The sequence below is a fragment of the Thunnus albacares genome, chromosome 4 (assembly GCF_914725855.1).
Source record: "Thunnus albacares chromosome 4, fThuAlb1.1, whole genome shotgun sequence".
Classification (NCBI taxonomy): domain Eukaryota; kingdom Metazoa; phylum Chordata; class Actinopteri; order Scombriformes; family Scombridae; genus Thunnus; species Thunnus albacares.
This window is the reverse complement of record NC_058109.1, coordinates 21,247,972-21,262,718: the sequence shown is the minus strand read 5'-3', so window position 1 is coordinate 21,262,718 and position 14,747 is coordinate 21,247,972. Positions and strand designations below refer to the sequence as shown.

At 39.9% G+C, this 14,747-nt stretch overlaps 1 protein-coding gene across 3 annotated transcripts; it reads left to right on the top strand.

Moving 5' to 3' along the window:
* Positions 1–978: 978 nt before the first annotated feature.
* On the top strand, positions 979–14,484 carry prkcda (protein kinase C, delta a). 3 transcript variants are annotated; one of them, XM_044349811.1, is made up of 18 exons: positions 979–1,136; positions 4,563–4,692; positions 4,829–5,028; positions 5,114–5,180; positions 6,078–6,234; positions 6,723–6,754; positions 6,893–6,978; positions 7,552–7,681; positions 7,765–7,865; positions 8,711–8,807; positions 8,947–9,077; positions 9,428–9,601; positions 9,699–9,790; positions 12,077–12,139; positions 12,853–12,991; positions 13,136–13,324; positions 13,488–13,616; positions 13,738–14,484. In XM_044349811.1, exons 2-18 carry the CDS (start codon positions 4,584–4,586, stop codon positions 13,894–13,896), a joined length of 2,055 nt encoding a protein of 684 aa, XP_044205746.1. In that variant the 5' UTR covers positions 979–1,136; positions 4,563–4,583; the 3' UTR covers positions 13,897–14,484. The 3 variants fall into 3 exon arrangements, with proteins under 3 accessions (XP_044205746.1, XP_044205747.1, XP_044205748.1); XM_044349812.1 differs by lacking the exon at positions 979–1,136 and adding an exon at positions 1,746–1,999; XM_044349813.1 differs by lacking the exon at positions 979–1,136 and adding an exon at positions 2,020–2,128.
* The last annotated feature ends 263 nt before the right edge of the window (positions 14,485–14,747 follow it).

The window sequence follows — 14,747 nt, the reverse complement described above, 5'->3', positions numbered from 1 at the left end:
ATCTGTCAGAGTCAGAGAGGAGCAGCCAGGCGATGAAGTCTATAATGTACATGCACACATACACACACACACACACACACACACCAAGTCTCCGCTGCAGACTTCCTGTGTCTGCAGTGAGTCAGAATCTGCCTGTTATGTAAGAGAGGGGAACACTGACACACCTGTGACCTGTCAGCTTGCTCCTGCCAGGTTTCAGTTTAAATTTGTGCTTTGATTTGTAATGTAGCAGCAAAAATAATTTCATACTTGGAAACTGCACCTCGATATCTAATTATGACTCAGCTCTGCTGCAATTTACTTCCTGCATTCCTCATTTAGATATTTGTTCACTTCAGCCAATATTTTATTAGTGGCATTATGATGAGAATAGCTCAGTTGGCATTAATGAGTTTCTGCCATACATATATTTGGATGTGTGTAGGGGGTGGGTGAATGCAGGCATGGGATAAATAAAGGATATGGATAATTTGAAGTGATGGTGTTACTTAAGAACAAGAAAATATCCTTTTGGCTGCGGTAGCCAAATCTGCCACCTCCTCACCAGCAAGAACAAAGCTCAAACCTCAAAACTGCCCCCGCAGCCTACCAGCCACGTGACCCCACCCCCTACCACACATACTCTTTTATGAAAAAATGAATAAATAAAAAATGTTCCCTCACATACAAGGCTATGCTACAATAATCTAGGGCACACTCACCAGCAATGCAGATCTGTATGTTCCGCTATAGTTGCATGGGCAGGTGATCAACAGGTCTGCAGTAATGCACCCAACTACACCATCATGTCAAGCACCCACCTGGGGTTAAAATGGAAAGTGACATGTGCGGCAGAGGCATGCTTCTGTGTATAGTTCAAGCCATGTGGAAAAAAATGCATTATAATAACTGACAGGACCTTTATTCAATATTGGGCAATTGGGTGCAATGCAACGACTCTGGGGAACAGACCGTTTTGTGTGTGTGTGTGTGTGTGTGTGTAGCAGGTAAACGTCACAGCTTGTTGAGAAAGCTTGCGAGCGCGCGCCACACTTCCTCAATCGACGGAATCACAGAGCGAAAAAAAGGAGGGGAAGAGAAAGAGCAACTTTCGTCGTCGGTGAAAAAGAAAACGGCACCGATTTTTGCAGGACGAGGTGAGACTTCCATTATTATTCATTGTGGTCGAGTTTTTCACAGAGTTTAGGGCTTTCCGGTTGGAGTTTGCAGAAAGTTGCCCTAAAACTAAAAAAAACGAACCCCTTGCTCTTTCTTCTCTTTCATCTATGGGGAAACAAACTGTAACGTTACCTAGTTTGACCGTACTCGCTGCCGCTAACGTTAGCTAGCGTTAATTTTTTTAAGTCTCTCAGACGGACGTTATAGTTGCGGCAACACTATGTCGACGCTTTTTCTACAGCTATTAAAAACATAATTATCTCTACCTTAACTGTTCTGAATGAAACAATATGCTCTGCCAACTTTTTTCGATTAGTGAAGCGTTGATTTGTTCAGTAAACTGAAGTGGTACGATGGAATCTGTGACCTGTCAGATTATTTTATGGCGCAGCGGGGTCAACTATGGAAACATTGGTTGACCAAATATTGACAGGTGGTGTCAGGACTCTCCAAACTGATCTAACTGACCGCAAGCTCCTGCTAATCACAGGTCGCGCACTGTTGGATCCTATCTAAATATTATGGGGTCATTATTTGTGGATAACCGTTACCCACAAATAGTGACCCCGCATTCCAGCCGTTACCCGATAACGGCTGGAATGCGGGGTTTTAGCCATGTTGCCAATATGGAATTCCTGTTGAGGTCACAGAATCTCACGGGTCACAGAATACGTTGTAACACCGGGCGTGAGGAGGAATGCGGGCAGGTCTGTGCAGAAAGGATGTAAATTTAAAAAACAACAACATTGCATTTATTTGTCATGAAGACAGTACTGGTTGCAAACTGTCGTCAGACGTGAAGTGACATCAGCCAACTGACAATCAACCACTTCCTTTGGAGGTAAAACTGTTGCTTAAAGAATGTCAGATGCAGTGACTGATTCTCAAGTCGATGCTGATTTCTCTTCAAATGGCCACAGTTGAATTGTAAATCACTGTAACCGCTTCCGTGGACTTTGTGACAGTCACAGTGAGTCTTTTTGTCTTTCAACGTCATATGTAGTTTTCAAAAGCAATAAAAATGTGTGGCCGTAGTTGCAACACTTTAACCACTTGTATGTGTATGTGTGTAACAGATGTGAGGACAGGTTGTTCACATGACACAGTAGTAACAGACTGGTTGTATGAGCTTGATACTTACATGGAGACCTGCTCCAAAATAGGTTTAAGTTGTAATTACATCCATACAGCATATCACTGTACTGTTAACTGTACGAGCTCCGTCTATGTGTTTCTGCCTGTTATCTCTCTTTGTGTCCTGGTGAAAGACTTTTCTTTCCACCTCTCTCTTTCTCCTTCACTTATTATTTTATTAGTTCAAATAGTTTGACAGTATGGTTCAGTTTCCCGCACTCATAGACGAGCTACTAATGTCACTACTACAACTAATATGCATCTATTACCTGTGTTATAGTTGCTTATTTTATATTTTAAGAGCATAGAAACACACTTATACAGACCCCAAGTTATCTTTTGGTATGATTACATAGCCTGTAAGTCAAGCTTTTAGGTGTAATGATGAAATAATTAAGTCAGAAATTAATGTTGGTCATTAGGGTTAGGGTCACAGATATCAGGATGTGGGCTAGAAAAAGATAAAAAGTCAGAAGTTCATGTTGCAAATTACAGTACACTGGTGAATGGCACATAACTACTGAATTTAACAGTCGGGACAAATCGAAACTGCACATGAACAGTTTGCTAGATAATCAATCTCTACCGCCCTCAATCACACAGTGTGCTTGCTATCGATTAACTCCAAAAACCCTGACAGCACAGCTCACAGCAGCAGTGAGTGTGTGAGTTAACATGGTTGTTCACCCCCCCTCGCCTCCCCTCCTTCCTCCCCTCTGATTGCATACTTTCTTTCTTGCCCGCATGTCTTTTTTTCTGTTTCTTAGTTTTCTGGTCTCAGTGTGGGCGATTATGAGTTTAGGATTGTGAATACCAGCTAGGCCTACCATGAAGCACTGCATGCTTGTGTTTGGATTAGGGACATGTTCAGGCTCGCTCTGCCTTTGTAGTACAGGCAAACACAGCTCCACTGTTGCACTTGAAACATTTCAGAAACTACATGCTCAAGAAAACACAGTAACAGGGAACTAAACAAGTAGCAGAGGTGCAAATATGGTGCTGTAATATTTAATGTTGTAGTTGTATTTCACACACAAGGGCGTAGAATTAATAGAATAGGCATGTAAAACAGCATGAGTGTGACTTAATCGGCTGGCCAACATATGTGGTTGTTGGATTTAACGTGCATGTGTCTGTGTGGACATTACACATACAGAAACTGGTGGTGCATAGATGGTTTTAGAGGTTGAGACATAATCTATGCGTGCACATGTAAGTTTATGCAAGCAGCAAGTCATGCATGCATCAAACTAGTGCCTGCATATGGGGTGATATTGCTCTCTCACTTATGTCATTATCAGCATATATTTCACTTCGAATCCACAATGGATGCAACATACTTTCATAATCTTTAAAGATACTGATAATTTTTTTAATCAATTAATTATTTAGTTTATAAAATGTCAAAAATGATGACAAACGCCAATCACAACAGCCCAAATTAATGCTCAAAAGTGCTTCTTTTTTACTAGAAGTGGGAAAATCTATTCAATTAGTATTGTATTATCTATTCTAAATCTATTCAAATAGTATTAAATTACCAGCACAGGATTTTCACCCCAAAAAGCCAGATATAAAAAAATTAACATTAAAAAATAAGGTATAAAAATATTTAAAAAAAACAAAAACAAAACAGGCATATAATCATGTTGCTCTTTCCAACAACCAGCTTTGGAATCACATACAAAAACAATGCAATAGTCAGTCCGCACACTCTGTTCTTCTGCCACACAAAAACAGGTGTTATAGATGGAGGTGTTGTGAATGTTTGTGTCCCTCCTCCATGTGGGTGTGACTGAGTTGAAATGTCTCAAAGTGAGATTACAAAGTACAAGAGTAAATCCAAAGTAATGGTGCAGCCACAGTCAAATTTTCTCTTGTTTCTGGGATTGGAACATAACTGCGGTTCGAGAGAAGTTTTTCTGTCCTTATCAAATAAGCACATTTTGTGTGCAGGTGTCTGACAGGGTGTGAGATATATGTTCGCAATAAAAAAATCTTGATTAAGAGAGTATTATCGTAGGTTCTCTCTCTGATGTTTGGTCTCACAATGTACACAGAGATTATTAGGTCTAACATTGACCTATAACACTTATCTTTATGCCTTAATGTGAGCCAGCAGTATTGATGCATGAGAATATGCAACTGTGTGTATTAATGCAATATAATAAGTGGATATGTTGATGATCTACAGTTGTGTGTGTAACTAACATGCCATTATAGATAAATGTCACTAGGGTAACACTATGTTTGTTCATATCTGAGAGCAGGTGACCCTGGTACTCGTGACCATGGCTCCTTTCTTGAGGATCGCCTTTAACTCGTACGACCTGGGCGTTCTGCCCCCCCTGGCTGACCCGCCCTTCTGTGCAATCAAAATGAAGGAGGCCTTGACTACTGGTGAGAAACTCCATGATAGCCCACACACTGCCCTGTCTTTTACAGAAGGTGTGATCTCTGTAGGCAAAGCTGTCAGTTCTTGTGGTTTCCTGTGCTAAAAAACATCTTCTGTCTCTGTCCGTCTTCTTTCTCCTAGAACGAGGTAAGACCCTTGTTCAGCGGAAACCTACCATGTACCCAGCCTGGAAAGCAAGTTTTGATGCGCACATCTACGAGGGCCGTGTGCTCGAGGTACTGCTGATGAAGACAGCCGAGGAGCCACTGGCTGAGGTCACTGTAGGTGTTTCCGTACTTGCTGAGCGCTGCAAGAAAGCCAACGGGCGTGCTGAATTCTGGGTAGGACATTCCAGACTGTCCTGTAGTCCCTGTAGAGCAATATCTCAGACTGTCTGTGTGTCTAATTGTGTGTTTGTGTGTTCAGGTGGATCTCCATCCTTCTGGGAAAGTGATGATGGCAGTGCAGTACTTTCTGGAGGGAGTAGATACAGGTGAAAGGAAATAACATGGAAGCATTCTCTTTTTTTCTTTTATTCTCTGCCTTTATACTGTTGACTTTAAATCTTATCTGTATGATTTGTTTTCAGACTGCTTTGTTTTCTTTGCTTTATTTGCCACATTGTCATTGTAGCCTTCAAAAACTTGATTTCACATGTTCCACATGTTTCACTATAGCATTAAATATTGACTAAATAAGCAACAAAAAAAAATTGAAAAAAATATCCTTATTTATAATTTATTAAAACTTAAACACTGACAAACTCTCCTTATCTGCTGTTGGCAGGGACTTTGATAAGATAAACCAACAGCCCCTCAACTATTATCAGATTCTGATTCTAGTGTTATACATAGCATGCACGTGACATCCAGCTGAGCCACCTCAAACCAGGAAGAAGACCACAGACAAAATAAAAATACAGAAATCTCTTAAATGAAATAGTGAGAACTGATTTTTACTCTGGCTGAAAAATTTGTGTTCATGTAAGACACCAGCACTTATAGTAAGAGGCTGTTTGAGAAAATAGGTTTTCAGAGAGAGATTAGGGAAGTGGGCGAATAGTGTGAAAATGGGGAAGAATATTTTCTATATCTGTCCCTTAACTTTTGCATTGATCAAATACCATGTTGATGAAGCTTTATCTTTAAGGTTAGGGATTTCCAGTTTGCAGTTTTCATACTTTGGTTTTTAAAAAACCCCCACCCTCATACATACACACACTGTCCTGCGACTTGTTTTAATCTTATCACCCACAGGCATTCACATGAGCAATTCCTATGGGTCCCCATAAATGATCATTAAGACTATCAAATTTTGACGTATATAAATTGACCTTTTGCATTGCATTGTTGTGGGATAACTGATCTATGTTTTTCTGTCTGTCTGGAAGAGAGTAAGCAGGCTGCAAAGGAGGAAGAGGCTCCTACCCTGAACCGTAGACGAGGGGCCATCAAGCAGGCAAAGATCCACTTCATAAAGAACCACGAGTTCATCGCCACATTCTTCAGACAGCCCACTTTCTGCTCTGTGTGCAGAGAGTTTGTCTGGTCAGTTCCGCCTACACTTAAGTTCTATAAACAAACCTTCAGGACAGATAAACGGGAACTCATGAAACACCAATCTGATATGCTAGAACATCAGGCAGAATAACAAGGGGAGATTAAAAATATAATGTTTTCTATCTTCCTGATATCAGTTTTAAACACTCTCTGACTTGGTTGATTTCTGTCAGACTTGAGTTAAATGATCTGTTTGCTTGTGATTTTTTTTTTTGATAAAACCATTAAGGTTCAGCTTTCCTTTTAAGTTGTATCATGCATCTGTAGCAATGTTTATGTTCACCCACTGATGACCGATCTCCACTCATCTGCTTTGAGGTCACTTTTGGTCTCACAGGAGAGGAAATTTGTGGTTTACATGGGTGTACTGCAGGTGTTTGTTATCACCAACAAATGATTAATCAGCAGACTATTTACATTCACATGATCAAAGAATGATACAGACTGACCCATTTGTTTTTCTTTGTCTCCCACAGGGGACTCAACAAGCAAGGCTATAAATGCAGACGTAAGTGTACAATCATTTAGTATATTTTAAAATTGTGTACTTGACTATAAAAGGATATATTTTTTCACTTTACTGTCATAAATATGCTCAGATACTGGAACAAGTATGCAATTCTCTATCATCTTTGCTTTTTACCAGAATGTAATGCGGCCATCCACAAAAAATGCATAGACAAAATCATCGGCAGATGTACCGGTACTGCTGCCAACAGTCGGGATACTGTGGTACGTAACACATAGTTGTGCAGTACACAAAGCACTGTGAGCGTTCTTCATAATTCTCCAAATGTCAGTTTAGTGTGGGCTTTTCTCACTCTGTGTAAAACTGATATAAAGGTATCTCTCCTTATCACTGTGAACAATTGTGATAATATCATTGAATTGGCTTGGGTTGCAGGTCAGAGTTTAATACAAAGGCAGATACCAGTCTGGGTCCACATCCAATGTGATATCTTTTCAATGATCATCAGTGTTGGTGGATAAAGACGATCAAAGACCAACTGACCCAGATAATGACTACATGGAAATGATCAAGCACACTCACCCACACAGTGGATGAATGACAGATGGGGCGTGTACTCAGGGAGGCAACTTAAATCCAAGTAGACCTTAGAAGATTTGACATTGTAGTCACTTTTAACAGTATCAATCAAGTATCAGAGAGGGAAGCAGAGCGCTGAGCAAAAAAGGGAAAAGATGAGGCAGGTGCGCAGGGCAGTGAAGTGTCACAGACCTTTGAGTAGGTTTCCTTTGCCACCGGTAATTCATGGAGATGACAAATCCCGTCTGTTCCCGCAGTTCCAGAAGGAACGCTTTAAGATTGACATGCCACACCGTTTCAAGACCAATAACTACATGAGTCCCACCTTCTGCGACCACTGTGGAAGTCTGCTGTGGGGTCTGGTCAAACAAGGCCTCAAGTGTGAAGGTACAGTACAGATATGATTGACTTAATTATTGGAGTATAAGTGTACTGGTGTCTGAAACAGACTGTCTCTGTTCTGTTTGTAGATTGTGCCATGAATGTCCATCACAAGTGTCAGGATAAAGTGGCCAACCTCTGTGGTATCAACCAGAAACTACTAGCTGAGGCACTTACACAAGTCAGCCAGGTGAGTTCATGGAGTCATTTAATAAGTTTTCAAATCAAGTTTTTTTTTAAATCTTTAAGCTGAAGTCAAAGTAAAGTTGGAAGAATTGAAGAACAAGTCTGACTCAAGTATCACACCACCTAATTAAATCAAAACACAGCTCTGTGAAAAACAATACGGATATCTGATTACATTATCTTTTACTTAGCAATTAGTATATTGTATCAGGGTATGTAATGTAACTTAAAACAATGTCAAGATGAGAACCACAATAGTAGGCTAGCACTTAAAACATTGTATGCTTAGATTTATTCTGTTGATGTGTATTTATATATATATATATATATACTATTTAAGCATTAACATTAGCACTGCATCATGTTTCATGCAGTTGACAGTGTTGACAGCTCTCCATAGGCACCCAGAGAAAGCTTTTAACAAACATTAAAATTATAGAAAAGTTAGGTTCACCATAACTATGGTCTTAGCCCATATCCTAGCTGTAAACCTGACCCCATTCTAGTCCTGAATCCAGTCCTTATCTGAGCCTATTTCTAACACTAATCCCAACACTTAGATTAACCCTGAACCCAGATAGAGCATATCTGTTCAGGGCTCTTCATTACAAAATTAAGTGTAACCATCAAACTGAGTGTCACTTGAATGTGAAACTCTTAATCCCTGGTGTGCGTTGACAAATTGTTCAGAGTGTGACACTTGATGGTGGGAACCTGAGCTCACTGTGCTGGTGTGTTTAAGGACTGGCAAGTTGTGGAAATCCTGGTTCTTTTGTTCTCTTTTTACAGACCTCTAAACTATTTGACTGGCTCTTTTATGCTTACTTTTTCTTTGTATTCATCCATCAGAAATCTTCCACTCGCCGTTCAGATCCAAACCTGCCTAATCTGCCCGATATTGGAATCTACGATGAGGTTAATAAGCTTGCTGGACTGGAAATCAATGGTCAGTGAGTGTGTTTTTCTGTATGTGCATCTTAGGCTCTTTATTGCTAATTATACAGAATAACATGCGAAAGTTTTCAATATTTAAGATAACAAGGTGAATAAATCGTTTCTATGTGTTGTAATTGTTTGTTCGTTAGATGGATCTCCCTATGGCAGACTGTGGGATGGATCTAGCCCACGGCCTCAGTCTCGGATTACCCATCTGACCCGCATCAATGTGGACAACTTCGTCTTCCATAAGGTCTTGGGAAAAGGCAGCTTTGGCAAGGTACACAGCAACCATTTTAACTGTGAAAGAGTATTTTAAAAAACCCTCAACCCAAGAATGAGAGGATTACCATGAGTAAACCAACAACACTCCAGCCATAAACACACTGGAAACTGCAGGCCTCACAGAAATAATAATCCCTCTTCTCTTCTCTTCTCTTCTCTTCTCTTCTCTTCTCTTCTCTTCTCTTCTCTTCTCTTCTCTTCTCTTCTCTTCTCTTCTCTTCTCTTCTCTTCTCTTCTCCTCTTTTAATCTCCTCTCCTCTCCTCTCCTCTCCTCTCCTCTCATCTCCTCTCCTCTCCTTTCCTCTTCTCTTCTCATCTTTTCTCTCCTCTCCTCTCCTCTCCCAGGTTCTCCTGGCAGAGCTGAAAGGTCGTGGAGAGTACTTTGCTGTGAAGGCTCTGAAGAAAGATGTGGTGCTGATGGATGACGATGTGGAGTGCACTATGGTGGAGAAAAGAGTCTTGGCTTTAGCCTGGGAAAACCCCTTCCTCACACACCTTTACTCCACCTTTCAGACCAAGGTACATCCCTCTCCACCTCAATAGTGCCTTTGTTCACATTTTGTTTCCACTCTGCATAATTACATCATTACACACTGAAAGTGAAACTTGTCTACAGGAGCATCTGTTCTTTGTGATGGAATATTTGAATGGAGGAGACCTGATGTTTCATATTCAGGAGAAAGGGCGCTTTGAACTCTACAGAGCTACGTAAGTCTGACCTTTCACACAGACATGAAAACATACAGACTTGGCGGAGAAAAAAAAACACACAACCTGGCATCATTAGTCAGCGCTTTCATGCTCATGTAGCTGTGAAGATGTACACAGACAGAATTGATGACTTGATGGAAAGCAGCTGCTCTTACTAGCAGACTGGCCTTGTAAGGAGTGAGCAGGTCTGAGTGTCTGTGTACTGTTTGTAAAGGAAGGTATCAGTTACCACCCACCACTCAGCACTCTGTGGGAATTCCTTCAGGATAAAACAATGGCACACTGGTAAAAGAAGGTGTTATGTCCAAGTCCAAAAACTCAGTGGCACCTGCACTACCACTAAGTGAAGTTTTAAAAATTCTCACATTTACAAACACAGAGACGGAAGTTAAACATTTCTTTGAAACAAACTAGATGTTCTTTCTTTTATGAAATATTTTTCCAGGTATCACCTTTATTAATTCCACCTTCCTGATAGAACAGTTGTAGTACAGAAAACAATCTCACGACAAGGTCCATTAGTAGATGTTCTGGAGCTTTTGATTGTATCACACAATCTTCCTCAGCAGATGGAGTTTACCCAGTTGTCGTGGAATCGTAGAGGTTCAAATTTTTTACTTTTTTTTAAATAGTTGAAGGACAAACACAAACGGATAACAATAACATGTTGAAGGTATTTTTTTGGTGTTATTTTCACAAACTTTGGAGTACAAATTCACAATTTCAGAGCAGAAATTTACCTCGTGAGTGAAACAGAGTTAGTTTGGTCAACAAATATATGTATAGTAGACTTCAGTGTATGCAATTTTGTGCAAGCTGGTTTTACTTTTTGAAAAATGTCAAGACAATAAATGCATTAACCATTAGCTCCTGTGTTCAGAGACACTGATCTTACAGTTTAGCCTGCTGCTACATTTCCTGTAGTTAAAGTGGTGGCTATGTCCTGGACCCATGAGATGACAGGAGTAATTCTCCACTTTGCAAACACAGACATCTGATCTTGTGTTGGCATCCACTAAAATGCTCCTCACTCAGTGACTGTATTGAGCCTGGATGGATCATTTACCCTCAGTGAGTGAGAAAGAAACAGAATTGGCTGTTTAATCCTCTCACAGTGCATTCATTTGTAACAAATGTGTGTTTGCATGTGTGTTTACATATGTGGATAAATGCAATAAATAGTTCTGGGTGATATGGACAAAATCAAATATTTTTGACCAAATACCTTGATATTGATTTTGGGAAAATATTGTAGGGATGATTATTGGTGCATCACAAAATATTTACACAATGAGATTTTTATAAATAATAACCTGTAATGTGGATATAATGACTAAATGGGTAAAGGCAAATAATAGAAGAGCTAGAACAGACTGGTAAGTTCAGAAAATTACATCACTTTACTGTAATGCAGCCTTTAAAACCAGGAAAAGACAACACTTGTGCCATATCACAATATTACAATATCCAAAATCTAAGATATCTAGTCTTATATCACAATATTGATATATTGCCCAGCCTTAGTAATAAACTGTGTGTTGCTGCACAAGCTGTCACGCTGCAATGGAAAGTATCTGCAATATTTTTTCCTTAGGCAGCAACTGAACTGCAGAGTTTCGAGTGACCTCTTTATCAGCACAAAGGCCCTGTTCTCCCAGTAGCTACCGCTAACCTGTTGACCCGGTGCAGTAGACAGTCTAGTGCGTCGTCTCTACTTTCATCACATAGCAGAGCCCATTTAAACTAACACCATACTTACACATACAAGATGCAGACTTCTTTTCATGCTGTTTTGTGTCTGTGTTTTTTGTGAATATATGTGCACATCCTGACATGTTTTATCTGAGCTACAGTATATTTATCAGTATTAAGTGAGAGATACTGAGTAGATAAACATGACGACCTATTTAGTTCTTGTCAGCTAGTCATTTACAGGGAATGACCAGTTATTTGGTTTGAGCGGAGGCTACTTTATCTCCTCTCTGGACTCAATCGTTTCACCTGACACAGATGACAAGAGAAGCGGGTCAGAGCTGGTCTAATCTTTCGGCTCCCAGCGGCTCTCAGGTTTCACATTATGAGAGCATTATTCACCTGTCTGCTACTCCATACAAATGTCCTCCTCAATAATTCAGGTCTACACTGAAATGAGTCTGCAGTGACACCAGCGTTTAGCTGCCAACTCCATAGTGACATAGCTGCAGTGCAGACCTGTAGCTTTCCATCAGGGACAAGTGGCTGATAATCTGTCTGTCTCTGCCATCTTTGTCTTCTACTCTACAGGTTCTACTCTGCTGAGATCATTTGTGGTCTTAAGTTCTTACACTCCAAAGGGATCATCTACAGGTCAGAGCAAAAAAAGTGTTTTACATAGGATGTACAGTACTTATATAATACTAATAGTTTAGCCCATAAACTTAAAATAATGAAGTCTTCAAATCACAGCTGACCATTTTATTGTTTTCCTGTCCTCTAGAAGACCACTGATTTCAGTGCAGTTGCAAGTGTGATGTGAAAATGAACTTGCAGAGACTCGAGATAGATAATGATCCCACGCATTTTGACACCTTTATTTCCCCTGAAAGTTTCATTGTCATTGCGTGGTAATGCAGTTGTGTTCATGGAGTGTTTAGAAAACTGTCTCCGTGGGTGCAGTCCAAAAAGCAAATTCAGAAGAAGAACAAGCAAATGTGGATATTTCAAAAGGAAAATGTGAATGTGTTCATCTGTTACAGTAAAAAAAAAAAAGATTCTTCAATCTCAGAAATAGTATTCCTTTTACATTTGCATAACCATGTGAAGATAATGAATGTTGTTCAAAATAAACATTCAAACACTGGACTAAATCTATCACAGGCAAATTTCACATCTCTGCAAGTAGAACTGAAACCAGTGGTTGCCTCAAAATTAAACCTAACATTTTAAGTTATGTGCCATTTGTAATTAACGAGCTAAACGTAAAAACTCTGGTATGGTGCTAAAGAGTGCTGTTTTGAGGCAAGTTACAAGTTATTATATTTAAAATCAAAATCAGTCTGCTGTGATTGTTTTTCTTCCAGAGATCTTAAGTTAGACAATGTGATGCTGGATCATGAGGGGCACATAAAGATCGCCGACTTTGGCATGTGCAAGGAGAACGTGTTTGGAGAGAACCGCGCCACGACTTTCTGTGGTACTCCTGACTATATCGCTCCAGAGGTACAGCCTTTCAAACTTAGAGATACCCTCTTGTTTTGAAATATTTCAAATCTGCAACTGATTTGCGTTTATCATTCTGTATGCAGGAAAATGTCAGTTTGTCTGGAACAAGATGTATTTATAATGTTTTGTGTTTCAACTCAGATCCTTCTGGGACAGAAGTACTCATTCTCTGTTGACTGGTGGTCATTTGGGGTGCTGCTGTATGAAATGCTGGTTGGACAATCGCCTTTCCACGGAGATGATGAGGATGAGCTGTTTGAGTCCATCCGCATGGATACTCCCCACTATCCTCGCTGGATCAACAAGGAGGCCAAGGACCTGCTTGAGCGGGTCTGTACCAGAGCTTTTGTACAAAATCCATCTGTCACAGAACACCATGAAATCTATTCAAATGCAATTAGACATTAATTAATGTCAGTGTTTAACTGAAAAGGGGCTGTTTTTGAGATGTAATCATGCTCATCCTTTACTTACTGACTTTGTCTCCTTGCAGTTGTTTGAGAGAGACCCCACGCGCAGGCTAGGAATCGTGGGTAATATCTGTATACACCCCTTCTTCAAGAGCATTAACTGGCCGGCCTTGGAGAAGAGGGAGGTTGAACCGCCCTTCAAACCCAAAGTGGTACGTCCCACACACAAGTCAATGAGGTTTAAATTGTAATAAGACAATGGATTATATGTAACATAAGTCTATAATATTTGATTTTATAATTTTTCTGAGATATATTTGCTGTCAATTACAGAAAGCACCAAATGATTGCAGCAACTTTGATCGGGAGTTCCTCAGTGAGAAGCCTCGTCTCTCTCACAGCGATAAGAACTTCATAGATTCCATGGACCAGTCAGCATTTGCTGGTTTTTCATTCATCAACCCCAAGATGGAGCACCTTCTAGAAAAGTAACTGTTTTATTGACAGTCAGACTCGGGTTACATACCTACTGTTTTACAGGACAGTTCTGTCACATGGTTAAACTTGCAAATAAGTGAGCTGCTCCACAAGCAGTATATGTGTGACTTTATTCAAAGCACAAACTATTCTCCTTGGGTACGTGTAGAGATTAGCAGAATAGAAACGGGCCCTTGTACTGTATATATTGATATATTGATGTTATTGTGTTTGTGTGCATGCTTCTAAATTGTAAAGGCCTGTATGAGTAATAATATTAGGGTGGGAGGTTGTGAATCTGTACATTCCACTTGACGTCACTGCTACCATCTACAACCATGTTGTGTCCCTTTTGGTAATATTCAATTCAACTCAAGTGAAAATTTAAGAAGAGGAAAAAGAAACGTATAAGAATAAATTGCACTGTATACTTCAAATGTATATTGTTTGTGTAAATGAGGTGGCTGCATGTACTGTATATAAATCTCAGACCAACAGAAGCCTATCCATCTTTAAATATAGCTTATTAATGAATGTTATCCCTTTTTGAAACGTCTTAATTCTTGCCTTTGACTGGATAAATCATGCCTTGCTGACAAAGAAGAGATTGTGTTTGTGTGGTTGACTAAACAATGTCATGTAAAGATCAAATTTAAAAAGCTGCATTGAGAGGTCCTGTCTGTGGATGGGGGCAGATTGTGTGCAAAAAATTGATTAATGGTACATGACTGTAAACATGAGCAGGAGGTCACTGAAATGCTGTATATAGACATTATGTATGTATATTATTGTAACACGTACACTCACTGGCCACTTAATACACCTTGCTAGTACCGGGTAGGACCCCTTTTGCCTTCAAAACTGCA